This window comes from Salmo salar, chromosome ssa01 (genome assembly GCF_905237065.1).
Source record: "Salmo salar chromosome ssa01, Ssal_v3.1, whole genome shotgun sequence".
NCBI lineage: Eukaryota > Metazoa > Chordata > Actinopteri > Salmoniformes > Salmonidae > Salmo > Salmo salar.
The window spans coordinates 99,674,562-99,689,102 of record NC_059442.1 but is presented as its reverse complement, the minus strand read 5'-3'; the positions used below and the strand labels follow the sequence as shown (position 1 = coordinate 99,689,102).

The 14,541-nt window shown below is 47.4% G+C and overlaps 1 protein-coding gene across 2 annotated transcripts in view; it reads left to right on the top strand.

The window, feature by feature from the left end:
* Positions 1-2,995: 2,995 nt before the first annotated feature.
* Positions 2,996-14,541, top strand: part of LOC106610997 (integrin alpha-9) — a 150,903-nt gene continuing 139,357 nt past the window's right edge. The window contains exons 1-2 of one of the 2 annotated variants that reach the window (XR_006771232.1): positions 2,996-3,540; positions 6,208-6,335. Coding sequence is in view for 1 of the 2 variants with exons in the window: in XM_045724815.1 (XP_045580771.1) it covers positions 3,353-3,540; positions 6,208-6,335 (316 nt within the window). In the remaining variant the exon portion in view is untranslated. The remainder of the gene's footprint in view (positions 3,541-6,207; positions 6,336-14,541) is intronic. The other variant, XM_045724815.1, reaches the window with a different exon arrangement.

Genomic DNA, 14,541 nt, shown 5'->3' with positions numbered 1-14,541 from the left:
TTCTGTCTTCCTCTGCTCATTATTCACTTTGTTGAAATGTGAATATTGTAAATGTTGTAAACTGAATGTATATAACATTAGGATCACCTGCTCTTTCCATGACAGACTGACCAGGTGAGTCCAGTTGAAAGCTATGATCCCTTATTGATGTCTCTTGTTAAATCCACTTCAATCAGTGTAGATGAAGGGGAGGAGACCAGTTCAAAAAAAAATGTACACCTTGAGACAATTGAGACATGGATTGTGTATGTGTGCCCATTTAGAGGGTGAATGGGCAAGACAAAAGACTTAAGTGCCTTTGAACGGGGTATGGTAGTAGGAGCCAGGCTCACCGGTTTGTGTCAAGAACTGCAATGCTGCTGGGTTTTTCATGCTCAACAGTTTCCCATGTGTATCAAGAATGATCCACCCAAAGGACATCCAGCCAACTTGACACAACTGGGAAGAATTGGAGTCATCATGGACCAGCATGTGGAATGCTTTCGACACCTTGTAGAGTCCATGCCCCGCCGAATTGAGGCTGTTCTGAGGGCAAAAGGGGGTGTAACTCCATATGATTAGGATGGTGTTCTTAATGGGGTTTTTTCCACTCAGTGAATATACAGTATGTATGCTGTGTTTACAGTATGTACATGTGCAACTTTCATACATTTTATTTCGGTAGGACATTTTGTAAATTTTTCCTGGATAGTCACCTATTGGGGTGTTTCCACCTTTTCGATCTGTATGATAAGATGAAAGGTTCTGAGGATGATGAAGTGATCACCTGGTTGTTTTCTAACTGTAAGGAGTGAACAGAATAACACCAGCTCTAATCAAAACAGGACATTTCACATCAGGAAGTGTATAAGTATTAATAGAACTGTTTCGCAAACTGACAGAGGAAATTAGGGAAATCTGTTTCATAACACATTTTCAGGTTTGGAAATGAATAACATCTGTATTAGAAATGGGTAAGATTTAAAAAGAGCCTTTTTACTTACTCACTCATTACTTTGGCAGCCACAATAGCAGTAATCTATGTTGTCTGTTCCATTTAATTTAACTCAAGGAATTAGGTCCTTGTTAAAACCTCTTGGGGCTAGGTGGGACGCTAGCGTGCCACCCGTGGTGCACTCCATCAACAGCAGGTGCATTTCAAGAGCGGCAAATTTGAATCCAAATAAATGTCAAAATTCAAATTTTTCAAAAATACAACTATGTTACACCATTTGAAAGATAAACATCTCCTTAATCTAACCACGTTTTACGATTTCAAAAAGGTTTTACGGCGAAAGCATAAATTTAGAGTATGTTAGGACAGTACATTTACAAGAGTTGTGTGTAATGTTTTGTCAAGTCAAAGACAGGGTCACCAAAACCATAAAACCAGCTAAAATGATGCACTAACCTTTTACAATCTCCATCAGATGACACTCCTAGGACATTATGTTAGACAATGCATGCATTTTTAGTTCTATCAAGTTCATATTTATATCGAAAAACAGCGTTTTACTATGGCATTGATGTTGAGGAAATCGTTTCCCTCCAATAACCGGCAGTCAAGTCAGCGTCAGAAATTAAATAATTAAAATTAGAAAACATTGGTAAAATATTATATTGTCATTTAAAGAATTATAGATTTACATCTCTTGAACGCAATCAACTTGCCAGATTTAAAAATAACCTTACTGGGAAATCACACTTTGCAATAATCTGAGCACTGCGCCCAGAAAAATACGCGTTGCGATACAGACTAGACGTCATGTTGGGGAGATCTAAAATCGAAAATACTATGTAAATAATCCATTACCTTTGATTCTCTTCATCAGATGTCACTTCCAGGTATCACAGGTCCATAACGAATGTAGTTTTGTTCAAAAAAGCTCATCATTTATGTCCAAAAATCTCCGTCTCGTTAGCACATGATGTAAGCCAGCCGGACTTCTCGTCATGAACGAGGGGAAAAAATATATTTCCGTTCGTTCAAACATGTCAAACGTTGTATAGCATAAATCATTAGGGCCTTTTTTAACCAGAACATGAATAATATTCAAGGTGGACGAATGCATACTCTTTTATAACGTATTGGAACGAGGGTACCCAACATGAACTAGCGCGCCAGGTGTCTAATGGGACATCACCGTTCCATGGCTCTTGTTCGGTCAGATCTCCCTCCAGAAGACTCAAAACACTTTGTAAAGGCTGGTGACATCTAGTGGAAGCAATAGGAAGTGCCAAAATATTCCTAAACCCCTGTGTTTTTCAATGGGATAGGTTTAAAGTCAATACAACACATCAGGTATCCACTTCCTGTCAGAAAATGTCTCAGGGTTTTGCCTGCCAAATGAGTTCTGTTATACTCACAGACACCATTCAAACAGTTTTGGAAACTTTAGAGTGTTTTCTATCCATATATAATAAGTATATGCATATTCTAGTTACTGGGTAGGATTAGTAACCAGATTAAATCGGGTACATTTTTTTTATCCAGGCGTGCAAATGCTGCCCCCTAGACCCAACAGGTTTAAAGGGATAGATTTACCCAAAGGACAAATTACTGTAATGAAACAGCAGGGAGCAGGTCTCAAACCCTCGACCTTCTAGCCCGAAGTCCAGCGCGCTATCGACTGTGTCGCAAAAGCATGCTCCAGCGGCAGAGTCGATATCCGCGCTTATAAACCCATGGTCGTTACAATACATATTGGTTTCCTTACCCTATAAGCGTTCTATGGACAAGGTATTACAGCAAACCATGCTTCCCCAACTGCTAACGTTTTAGCATGGGAATGGCCTGGGAAACTGAACCAAGCATTAGTATTTTATTGCAGATTTCAATTTACAAGAAAGACAAGCATTTACAAGAAAGCGATTCCAAAACATTTGAACAAGTAATGAAGACATATATCAAACATCAGCAGCCAATAACAAATTGGATTGGTCAACAACAGGCCATTCGTCTTTGGCAATTGATTCGCTCCCCATACCAAACGGCAGAGGGCATCGTCGTTCGTAAACGTTGGAAGCGCGAGGCGGGTTATTTGGTGAAATGTGACGCTTGAGCCGCGAACCCATTGAGAAATTCTCCTTCTGCCATGACCGCACTTATCACCACCGCAAGCAACTCCGTGCTGGAGACAGCACCAGTTCTTCACATTCAGTCTGCAGAGCAGCTGACGAGATCGTCACTTTTCAACGGACCGTTATTTTTTATTCTCGAGCCCCTACCCCTGTCGTTTTTCTATGTTCATAGTGCTAGACTTCAGAAAGTAGTCGGAACTGTTCGTTTTTGTAACTTTTTCTGTAGCACTGAAACCTTGAAGGGCTTTGTTTTGTTTTATATACTTCTTCCATAGTGTTGTTCCTCTCAAGGATGCGCCAAAGGATGGGTCATGTTCTGAATCAGAAGAGGAGCCTTTTGGATGTTCTCTGCGTGTATTTGTCTGTTTCTGTAGTTCACTCCTACAACATTGACTTAGAACATGCTGTTGTGTTCCGTGGACCTGACTCGAGTTTCTTTGGATACTCTGTTCTGGAGCACTATCATGACAATACGCGCTGGTGAGTCTCAAGCTATCAAGAGGCCTATCAAGGCTGTTAACTATCGTATAGTGACTGTAATTGCAGTCGGGACTGTTTATGCACGTATGTATCCTCCCTTGCTTGACCTTTAATGGCAGCGTTTGGTTGTTGCGCAATTCTTATGGATTGTATTTGAGCCATTCACTTTTGTGCACGCTGTGTAACCTGCTTGCATATGTTGAAGAATAGCCAAATGATTTGAGCTATCGCCTACAAAATCACTAAGTAAATAAGTATAATTTTCGAAATCAATAGACTGTCTCAATTGACTGTGCGTAAACGCCTTTCTCTTGTTTAGAAAAACAGTTGATTTCTATGATGGTGACATATTGTCTTATCTTAATTATGTCAACAGTTCGATTGATGTGCAGTGTTGTTTGGTTTCTTTTGGACCTTTTGTTCTGTAGCAGCCTAGCTGACTGGTCCCAGATTCCAGCATGTAGCAGCCTAGCTGACTGGTCCCAGATTCCAGCATGTAGCAGTCTAGCTGACTGGTCCCATATTCCAGCATGTAGCAGCCTAGCTGACTGGTCCCAGATTCCAGCATGTAGCAGTCTAGCTGACCTGTCCCAGATTCCAGCATGTAGCAGTCTAGCTGACCTGTCCCAGAATCCAGCATGTAGCAGCCTAGCTGACCTGTCCCAGATTCCAGCATGTAGAAGCCTAGTTGACCTGTCCCAGATTCCAGCATGTAGCCAAGGGTTAAGTGATCATGTCCCATAGCTGTCACAACACCCACCATTGTCTTCATTGTCATGAGTCAGTCTGCTGATGCCTTATGCACTGAGTGTACCAAACATTAGGAACACCTTCCTAATATTGAGTTGAAGTGGAATTAACAGGTGATATCAATAAGAGATCATAGTTTTCACCTGGATTCACATGGTCAGTCTGTCATGGAAAGAGGTGTTCCTAATGTTTTATACACCCAGTGTCCATCCAGGGGTGGAATTGTGAAATTCGGTGAACTCACCCATGTTGCATTTTAGAATTCACATCAAAAGTATTTCACTTTGTGAACTCCGGTTCCACATGTTCTACCCCAGTTCCACCCTGAATATAGGCTACCATACTTGTATTGAACATGGGGGAATTACTCTGTGCTACAGTGGGCCTGATGAAGACGATTATGAGATGCCATTATGCCACTTCATCGAGACAGGATGTGTGTTGTTGACACTGTATTCTTGATGCCGGGTGACTCCCATCCTTCAAGGTGTTTTTCTCTTGCTCTTCTCATCAAATCAAATGTTATTGGTCACATACACATATTTAGCAGATGTTAAATACTTGTTTTTCTTCACTGTGTGACATCATCATGACTGTTTGACACTATGGTGTACTTTAATAATAACTGTGTCCCTTCCATTGTCTCTGTCTACAGGGTGCTGGTAGGGGCCCATTGTCTCTGTCTACAGGGTGCTGGTAGGGGCCCATTGTCTCTGTCTACAGGGTGCTGGTAGGGGCCCATTGTCTCTGTCTACAGGGTGCTGGTAGGGCCCATTGTCTCTGTCTACAGGGTAATGGTAGGGGACCATTGTCTCTGTCTACAGGGTGCTGGTAGGGGCCCATTGTCTCTGTCTACAGGATGCTGGTAGGGCCCATTGTCTCTGTCTACAGGGTAATGGTAGAGGCCCATTGTCTCTGTCTACAGGGTGCTGGTAGAGGCCCATTGTCTCTGTCTACAGGGTGCTGGTGGGGGCCCATTGTCTCTCTGTACAGGGTGATGGTAGGGGCCCATTGTCTCTGTCTACAGGGTGATGGTAGGGGCCCATTGTCTCTGTCTACAGGGTGATGGTAGGGGCCCATTGTCTCTGTCTACAGGGTGATGGTAGGGGCCCGTTGTCTCTGTCTACAGGGTGATGGTAGGGGCGCATTGTCTCTGTCTACGGGGTGCTGGTGGGGGCCCATTGTCTCTGTCTACAGGGTGCTGGTAGGGGCCCATTGTCTCTGTCTACAGGGTGCTGGTAGGGGCCCATTGTCTCTGTCTACAGGGTGATGGTAGGGGCCCATTGTCTCTGTTTACAGGGTGCTGGTAGGGGCCCATTGTCTCTCTGTACAGGGTGATGGTAGGGGCCCATTGTCTCTGTCTACAGGGTGATGGTAGGGGCGCATTGTCTCTGTCTACGGGGTGCTGGTGGGGGCCCATTGTCTCTGTCTACAGGGTGCTGGTAGGGGCCCATTGTCTCTGTCTACAGGGTGCTGGTAGGGGCCCATTGTCTCTGTCTATAGGGTGCTGGTAGGGCCCATTGTCTCTGTCTACAGGGTGATGGTAGGGGCCCATTGTCTCTGTTTACAGGGTGCTGGTAGGGGCCCATTGTCTCTCTGTACAGGGTGATGGTAGGGGCCCATTGTCTCTGTCTACAGGGTGATGGTAGGGGCCCATTGTTTTTGTCTACAGGGTGATGGTAGGGGCCCATTGTCTCTGTCTACAGGGTGATGGTAGGGGCCCATTGTCTCTGTCTACAGGGTGATGGTAGGGGCCCGTTGTCTCTGTCTACAGGGTGATGGTAGGGGCCCATTGTCTCTGTCTACGGGGTGCTGGTAGGAGGCCAAAGCCAACTCTTCTTCTTCTCCTTAATTATGTGACTGACTGCTGTGACCGGATATGTAAAGTTTACACAATATGTTTCTTTCTGTCTACAGGGTTCTGGTTGGGGCCCCCAAGGCCAACTCTTCCTACAGCAGCTCACTTCACACCCCGGGAGCCGTGTTCAAGTGCCGTGTCCACAGCAACCCAGGGAGACGCTGCACGGAGATGAACCTGGGCCGAGGTCCGTACTGAACCACAAACTACACAGGGACAGAGCCTTATGGAGAACCACTGAACAACCACACATTATACTAACCCTAGGACCAGAGCCTTACAGTGGCGTCATGCCAGTAGGGAACAAAAAGGCATGTGCCCCCTCAGATTTGTCCTGTTTTAGAATTTTTCAGATCTTCAATTAATTACTAAACTAAATTTTTAAACCCAAATTTGATCATAATTTTTTATAAATAAATCTGTCAGCTGTATTTTGTGAAGGGGGTACACTGACTGGACCAGCAATTTTATGAAGTTGTTTTAAGCTTGCCAGCTAGATAGGGAATCTATCTCCCAACCTTATAACTAGCTACCAAGCCAGTTAGATTAGCTTGTTTAACCATCTTCCATATTTTTTTGCATAGTGATTTTGGCTATAGATTGCAGGAAAAAGCTGTTTCACGTACTTCGTGCCCCATCTAACATAATAATGTCGAGGTGCCAGAAGTTCCAAAATATTTTGATAGATATGATTGTTTTAACTAACATTTTCCAAGTGGTTATGCCAGAAAGTTTGAGCCGAAGACATTTCCTGCACTTCCTTTTCTTGTGGTCGAGAGAGAAGGTTTATGTGGGTTTAATAGAAACCCCTACTTACTCCTCACTGTCACCAACAAGACATACGTTATTAAACAAAGCGTCAGGCCAAACTTGGGGCCTTGTTGCAGTGCCCTCTCTCCCCCTCTGTCTCTCTGGTCTCTCTGTCTCTCCCCCTCCATCTCGCTGGTCTCTCTGTGTCTCCCCCTCTGTCTCTCTGGTCTCTCTCTCTCTCCCCCTCTGTCTCTCTGGTCTCTCTGTGTCTCCCCCTCTGTCTCTCTGGTCTCTCTGTGTCTCTCTCTGTGTCTCTCTGGTTTCTCTGTGTCTCCCCCTCTGTCTCTCTGGTTTCTCTGTGTCTCCCCCTCTGTCTCTCTGGTTTCTCTGTGTCTCCCCCTCTGTCTCTCTGGTCTCTCTGTGTCTCCCCCTCTGTCTCTCTGGTCTCTCTGTGTCTCTCTCTGTGTCTCTCTGGTTTCTCTGTGTCTCCCCCTCTGTCTCTCTGGTTTCTCTGTGTCTCCCCCTCTGTCTCTCTGGTTTCTCTGTGTCTCCCCCTCTGTCTCTCTGTCTCTCCCCCTCTGTCTCGCTGGTCTCTCTGTCTCTCCCCCTCTGTCTCTCTGGTCTCTCTGTGTCTCTCTCTGTGTCTCTCTGTATCTCCCCTTCTGTCTCTCTGGTCTCTCTGTGTCTCCCACTCTGTCTCTTTGGTCTCTTTGTCTCCCCCTCTGTCTCTCTGTGTCTCCCCCTCTGTCTCTCTAGTCTCTATGTGTCTCTCTGTGTCTCCCCCTCTGTCTCTTTGGTCTCTCTGTGTCTCCCCCTCTGTCTCTTTGGTCTCTCTGTCGCTCCCCCTCTGTCTCTCTGGTCTCTCTGTCTCTCCCCCTCTGTCACTCCCCTCTGTCTCTCTGTCTCGCTGGTGTCTTTGTGTCTCCCCCTCTGTTTCTCTGGTCTCTCTGTCTCTCTCCCCCCCGTCTCTCTGGTCTCTCTGTATCTCCCCTTCTGTCTCTCTGGTTTCTCTTACTCTCTCTTGTCTTCCTGTCTGTCCCCCCTCTGTCTCTCTCCCCCTCTGTATCTCACCCCCTCTGTATCTCTGGTCTCTCTCATCTCCATGTCACTCCCCTCTGTCTCTCTCCCCCTCTGTCTCTCTCCATCTGTCTTCCCCATCTGCCTCTCTCTCTCCCCCTCTGTCTTCCCCCTCTGTCTTTCTGTCTCTCTCCCCCTCTGTCTCTCTGGTCTCTCTCCCCCTCTGTCTCTCTGGTCTCTCCCCCATTGTATCACTTTCTCTGGTCTCTCTGTCTCTGCCCCGCTGTCTCTGCCCATCTGCCCCTCTGTCTCTCTGTTTCACTGTCTCTGTCTCTCCCCTTTCTCTCTCTCTCTTTTCTTGTCTCTCTGTTTCTGTCTTTTTCACTCTCTGTCTCTCCCACACGCTGTCTCTCCAGTCTCTTAAGTCTCTCTCGTTTTACTCTCTCCTCCTCTTTGTCTCTGGTCTCTCTCTCTCGTCTCCCTGTCTCTCCCCCTTTGTCTCTTTGGTCTCTCCCTCTTTGTCCCTCCCACTCTGTCTCTCTGGTCTTCCTGTCTCTCTGGTCTCTCTCTCTCTCTCGTTTCCCTGTCTCTCTGTTTCACTGTCTCTGTCCCTCCCCTTTCTCTCTCTCTCTCTCTCTTTTCTTGTCTCTCTGTTTCTTTCTCTTTCTCTCTCCCTTTCTCTCTCTCTCCCCCTCTGTCTCTGTCTCTTTCATCCTCTCCCTCTCTCTCTCTCTCTCTCTCTCTCTCTCTCTCTCACCCTCTGTCTCATTTTCTTCTCTCCCCCTCTGTCTCTCCCCCGCTTTCTCTCTGGTCTCTCTCTCGTGTCCCTTTCTCTCCCCCTCTATCTCTCTGGTCCCTCTGTCTCTCCCCCTTTTTCTCTCTGTCTCTCTGTCTCCATGTCTCGCTCACCCTCTGGTCTCTCTCGTCTTCCTGTCTCTCCCCGTCTCTGTCTTTCCCGCTATGTCTCCCTGTCTCTCCCCCTCTGTCTCTCCACCTCTGTGTCTCTCTCTCCCCCTCTGTCTCTTTGGTCTCTCTGTCGCTCTCATCTCCCTGTCTCTCCCCTTCTGTCTCTGTCTCTCTCCCTCTCTCTCCCCCTCCGCCTCTCTCATCTTCCTGTCTCTCCCCCCCTCTCTGTCTCTCCCGCTGTGTCTCTCGGGTCTCTGGTCTCCCTCTTTCTCTGGTCTCCCTGTCTCTCCCCCTCTCTCTCCCCCTCTGTCTCTCCACCTCTGTGTCTCTCTCTCTCCCCCTCTGTCTCTTTGGTCTCCCTGTCTCTCCCCTTCTGTCTCTCTGTTTCTCTCTCCCCCTCTGTCTCTCTTGTCTCTCTGGTCTCTGTCCCACTGTCTCCCCATCTCTCTCTCCCTCTCTCTCATACACATGCACACACACACCAAGAGGGCGAGTGGGCTACTATGAATCACTCAAGACAGAGGGATTTCAGCCCCAGGTTGTCTCAGAGAAAATATTAGCGATGAACTCTGGAAGTAGCTTCAATTATAACTTTACTTATTTACACTGATTTCTCCAGTAAATGTGTGCGCGTCTCAAATGGCACCCTCTTTCCTATATAGCCTAGTGCACTACTTTTCAACAGAGCCCTATGGTGCCTGGTCAAAAGTAGTGCACTATAGGGCAAAGGGTGCCATTAGAGACACAGCCTGTCATCTGAGATGGGAGGCAGAGGAACTGAACCGTTTAAGGGGTGTTGGTACCCATGGTGAGAGAGAGATCCCCACTGCTTTTTTCTAAAGTTAATAGTTAGATTCAGAGTCTGTAAAGCTGCGCCTTGATTGCACAATTCCTCCTGTGATGCCTTTTAATTCACCCAACAGATCCTAATCGACTTTATTTGCCAGTTTAGTGCATTCTTGTTAAAGTGAATAAGTGTGTTCCTTTCCTACTGCTGTTTACAGGCTTATGTCTTCATGGCACTGTAAGGGCTGTCGTGAGAGAGAGTAGACCAAGGTGCAGCGGAGTTAGTGTTCATCATTGAATATTTAATAAAGAAAGAACACTATACAAACAAAACAAGAAAACCGACAGCCAAACAGTCCTGTCAGGTGCAAAACACTAACAGAAACAATTACCCACAAAACCCAAAGGAAAAACATGCTCCTTATGTGTGACTCCCAGTCAGCAACAACGAGCTTCAGCTATGCCTAATTGGGAGCCACACACGGCCCAAAACAAAGAAATACAAAAACATAGAGAAAGGAACATAACACCCACCCAATGTAACACCCTGGCCTGAACAAAAACCCCTCTATGGCCAGGGCGTTACAGTAACCCCCCCCCAAGGTGCGGACTCCGGCCGCAAAACCTGACACTGAAGGGGAGGGTCCGGGTGGGCCTTCTTACGGCGGCGGCTCAGGTGTGGGACGTGGCCTCTGTTCCACCCTTGGCGTCGCCCTCTTAGGCGGCGCACCTGGCCACGCCGAAGGTCTGGCGGGCGACCCTGACTGCGCCCGGCCGGCGGGCGGGCGGCTCTGACTGCTCTGGACAGGCTGGCGGCTCCGGACAGGCGGGCGGCTCTGGCGGCTCCGGACAGGCGGGCGGCTCTGGCGGCTCCGGACAGGCGGGCGGCTCTGGCGGCTCCGGACAGGCGGGCGGCTCCGGACAGGCGGGCGGCTCTGGCGGCTCCCGGACAGGCGGGCGGCTCTGGACAGGCGGGCGGCTCCGGACAGGCGGGCGGCTCTGGCGGCTCCGGACTGGCGGGCGGCTCTGGCGGCTCCGGACTAGCGGGCGGCTCTTGTGGCTCCGGACTGGCGGGCGGCTCTGGAGGCTCCGGACTGGCGGGCGGCTCTGGCGGCTCCGGACTGGCGGGCGGCTCTGGCGGCTCCGGACTGGCGAGACCCACTGGAGGCCTAGTCCTGGGAGGTGGCACAGGACGGACCAGAATGGGGAGACCCACTGGAGGCCTAGTCCTGGGAGGTGGCACAGGACGGACCAGGATGGGGAGACCCACTGGAGGCCCAGTCCTGGGAGGTGGCACAGGATGGACCAGGATGGGGAGACCCACTGGAGACCTGGTCCGTGGAGCAGGCACAGGACTGACCAGGATGGGGAGACCCACTGGAGGCCTGGTTCGAGGCGGAGGCACAGGATAAACCGGGCTGTGGGGGAGCACTGGAGTTCTGGTACGGACGCTCTTTACCCACACTCCAGGCTGAATGCCCACTTTTGCCCGGCACGGGCGGAGAGCAGGCATTGGGCGAACTGGACCCTCCCAGCGCTCTGGAGACACAGTGCGCAATGCCGGCGCAGGATAACCTGGACCGAGGAGGCGCACTGGAGACCAGACGCGCTGAGCTGGCACCATCTGCCTTGGCTCGATGCCTGCACTCGCATGGCACTTGCGGGGGGCTGGTATGTAGCGCACCGGGCTTTGAACGCGCACTGGGGACACCGTGCACTCCACAGCATAACACGGTGCCTGACCAGTACCACACCGCTTCCGGTAAGCACGGGGAGTTGGCTCAGGTCTAACGCCTGACTCCGCCAATCTCCCCGTGTGCCCCCCCCCCAAATAATTTTTGGGGCTGCCTCTTCACCTCCACCTGCTTCCCCGGCAGGTTGCTGCAATGGTCAAATAGCTGTTCCCAAGTCCAGTCTATTCTTTCCTCCAATACTTCCAGCGACCAGGATGCCATCTCCTCCCGAGCGCGCTGCTTCCTATAGTCCTCCTTGACTTCCATCTGCCCTCTTCTCCGCTGCTTGGTCTTCTTGTGGTGGGTAATTCTGTAAGGGCTGTCGTGAGAGAGAGTAGACCAAGGTGCAGTGGAGTTAGTGTTCATCATTGAATATTTAATAAAGAAAGAACACTATACAAACAAAACAAGAAAACCGACAGCCAAACAGTCCTGTCAGGTGCAAAACACTAACAGAAACAATTACCCACCAAACCCAAAGGAAAAACATGCTCCTTATGTGTGACTCCCAATCAGCAACAACGAGCTTCAGCTGTGCCTGATTGGGAGCCACACACGGCCCAAAACAAAGAAATACAAAAACATAGAGAAAGGAACATAGAACGCCCACCCAATGTAACACCCTGTCCTAACCAAAATAAAGAACAAAAAGCCCTCTCTATGGCCAGGGCGTTACAGGCACTCATGTTTTTATGTCTGAGGCTGCGTTGCAAATGGCCCCCTATGTCCTTATGGGCCCTGGTCAAATGTAGTTCACTTTGCCATTTGGGACTGTCACAGTCTTACTCCTTTCTCAGACATTTCTTAGGTCTTTTTGATCTTCATTAAGATTTAAGCATTGCTTAAAGTTGACATCAAATGCAATTAGAGGCCTAGAAACCAGTCAAAATATAGCCCAGCATTAAAGGGATGTATAATTTTCTAAGCCACTTTTATCTGTTAGCAAAAGTTAAATAATTGGGGAGCTCCTTTGGCCTAGAGGCCTGCTACACATTCTGTAATGATTAACCTGTTTGGGCTAGGGGGCAGTATTGAGAATTTTGGGAAAAATATGTGCCCATTTTTAACTGCCTCCTACACCAACTCAGAAGCTAGAATATGCATATTATTGTTCAGGTTTGGATAGAAAACACCCTAAAGTTTCTAAAACTGTTTGAATGGTGTCTGTGAGTATAACAGAACTCCTATGGCAGGCAAAAACCTGACAAGGTTTCATGCAGGAAGTGGCCTGTTTGACAAGGAGTCGTGCGTCTTGCATCTGTTTATTGAAGAGTAAGGATCTTAGCTGTAACGTGACAATTCCCAGGGCTCCAATAGGCTCTCAGGACCCGGGAAAATCATGAAGGTTGACGAGGCAGCCTCAGGCTGAAACAGATTATCACCTTATTCAAGTGTCCCATTAGGTGACAATGGAATGAGGCGCGTGCGCGATTAGCCCCCGTGGAGTATTTTAATTCGGCTGTTTAGTTTATTGCAGATTCCCGAATATTATCGCTTTTCTACGAGATAAATGGCATAAAAATTGGTTTTAAACAGCGGTTGACATGCTTCGAAGTACGGTAATGGAATATTTAGACATTTTTTGTCACGCCATGCGCCATGCGTGCGACCGTGGAATACCATTCGTATAGTGTCTAGAACGCACGAACAAAACGACGCTATTTGGATATAACTATGGATTATTTGGGACCAAACCTACATTTGTTATTGAAGTAGAAGTCCTGGGAGTGCATTCTGACGAAGAACAGGAAAGGTAAGAACATTTTTCTTATAGGAAATGTGATTATGGTGAAGGCTAATCTTGCCGGGTGTCGAAATAGCTAGCCGTGATGGCTGGGCTATGTACTTAGAATATTGCAAAATGTGCTTCATCCGAAAAGCTATTTTAAAATCGGACATATCGAGTGCATAGAGGAGTAATGTATCTATAATTCTTAAAATAATTGTTATGCTTTTTGTGAACGTTTATCGTGAGTAATTTAGCAAACTGTTAGTAAATTCCCCGGAAGTTTGCGGGGGGTATGCTTTTTCTGAACGTCACATGCTAATTTAAAAAGCTGTTTTTTTATATAAATATGAACTTGATTGAACAGACATGCATGTATTGTATAACATAATGTCCTAGGTGTGTCATCTGATGAAGATCATAAAAGGTTAGTGCTGCATTTAGCTGTGGTTTGGGTTTTTGGTGACATTATATGCTAGCTTGAAAAATGGGTGTCTGATTATTTCTGGCTGGGCACTCTCCTGACATAATCTAATGTTTTGCTTTCGTTGTAAAGCCTTTTTGAAATCGGACAGTGTGGTTAGATAAACGAGAGTCTTGTCTTTAAATAGCTGTAAAATAGTCATATGTTTGAGAAATTGAAGTAATAGTATTTCAAACGATTAAAAAATCGCGCCACTGGATTAGACTGGCTGTTACGTAGGTGTGACGAATTCGTCCCGCCTAGCCCATAGAGGTTAAACAGGGTAGGATGACCTTACTGCAACTCTGTCCCGAATGGCACCCTATTCCCTACATAGATCTCTGGTTAAAAGTAATGCTCTATGGGTCGTGGTCAAAATTAGTGCACTATATAGGGAATAGGGTGCTATTTCAAATCAAAATCTAATTGTATTAGTCACATGCACCGAATACAACAGGTGTAGACCTAACAGTGAAATGCTTACTTACAAGCCCTTAACCAACAATGCAGTTAAGAAAAAAAAATACGAATAAGAAATAAAAGTAACAAGTAATTAAAGAGCAGCAGTAAAATAACAATAACTAGACTATATACAGGGGGGTACTGGTACAGAGTCAATGTGGAGACTATATACAGGGGGTACCGGTACAGAGTCAATGTGGAGACTATATACAGGGGGTACCGGTACAGAGTCAATGTGGAGGCTATATACAGGGGGTACCGGTACAGTCAATGTGGAGACTATATACAGGAGGTACCAGTACAGAGTCAATGTGCGGGGGCACCGGTTAGTCAAGGTAATTGAGGTAATATGTACATGTAGGTAGAGTTATTAAAGTGACTATGCATAGATGACAACAGAGAGTAGCAGTGGTGTAAAAGAGGGGGGAGGGCAATGGAAATAGTCTGGGTAGCCATTTGATTAGATGATCAGGAGTCTTATGGCTTGGGGGTAGAAGCTCTTTAGAAGCCTCTAGGACCTAGACTTGGCGCTCCAGTACCGCTTGCCGTG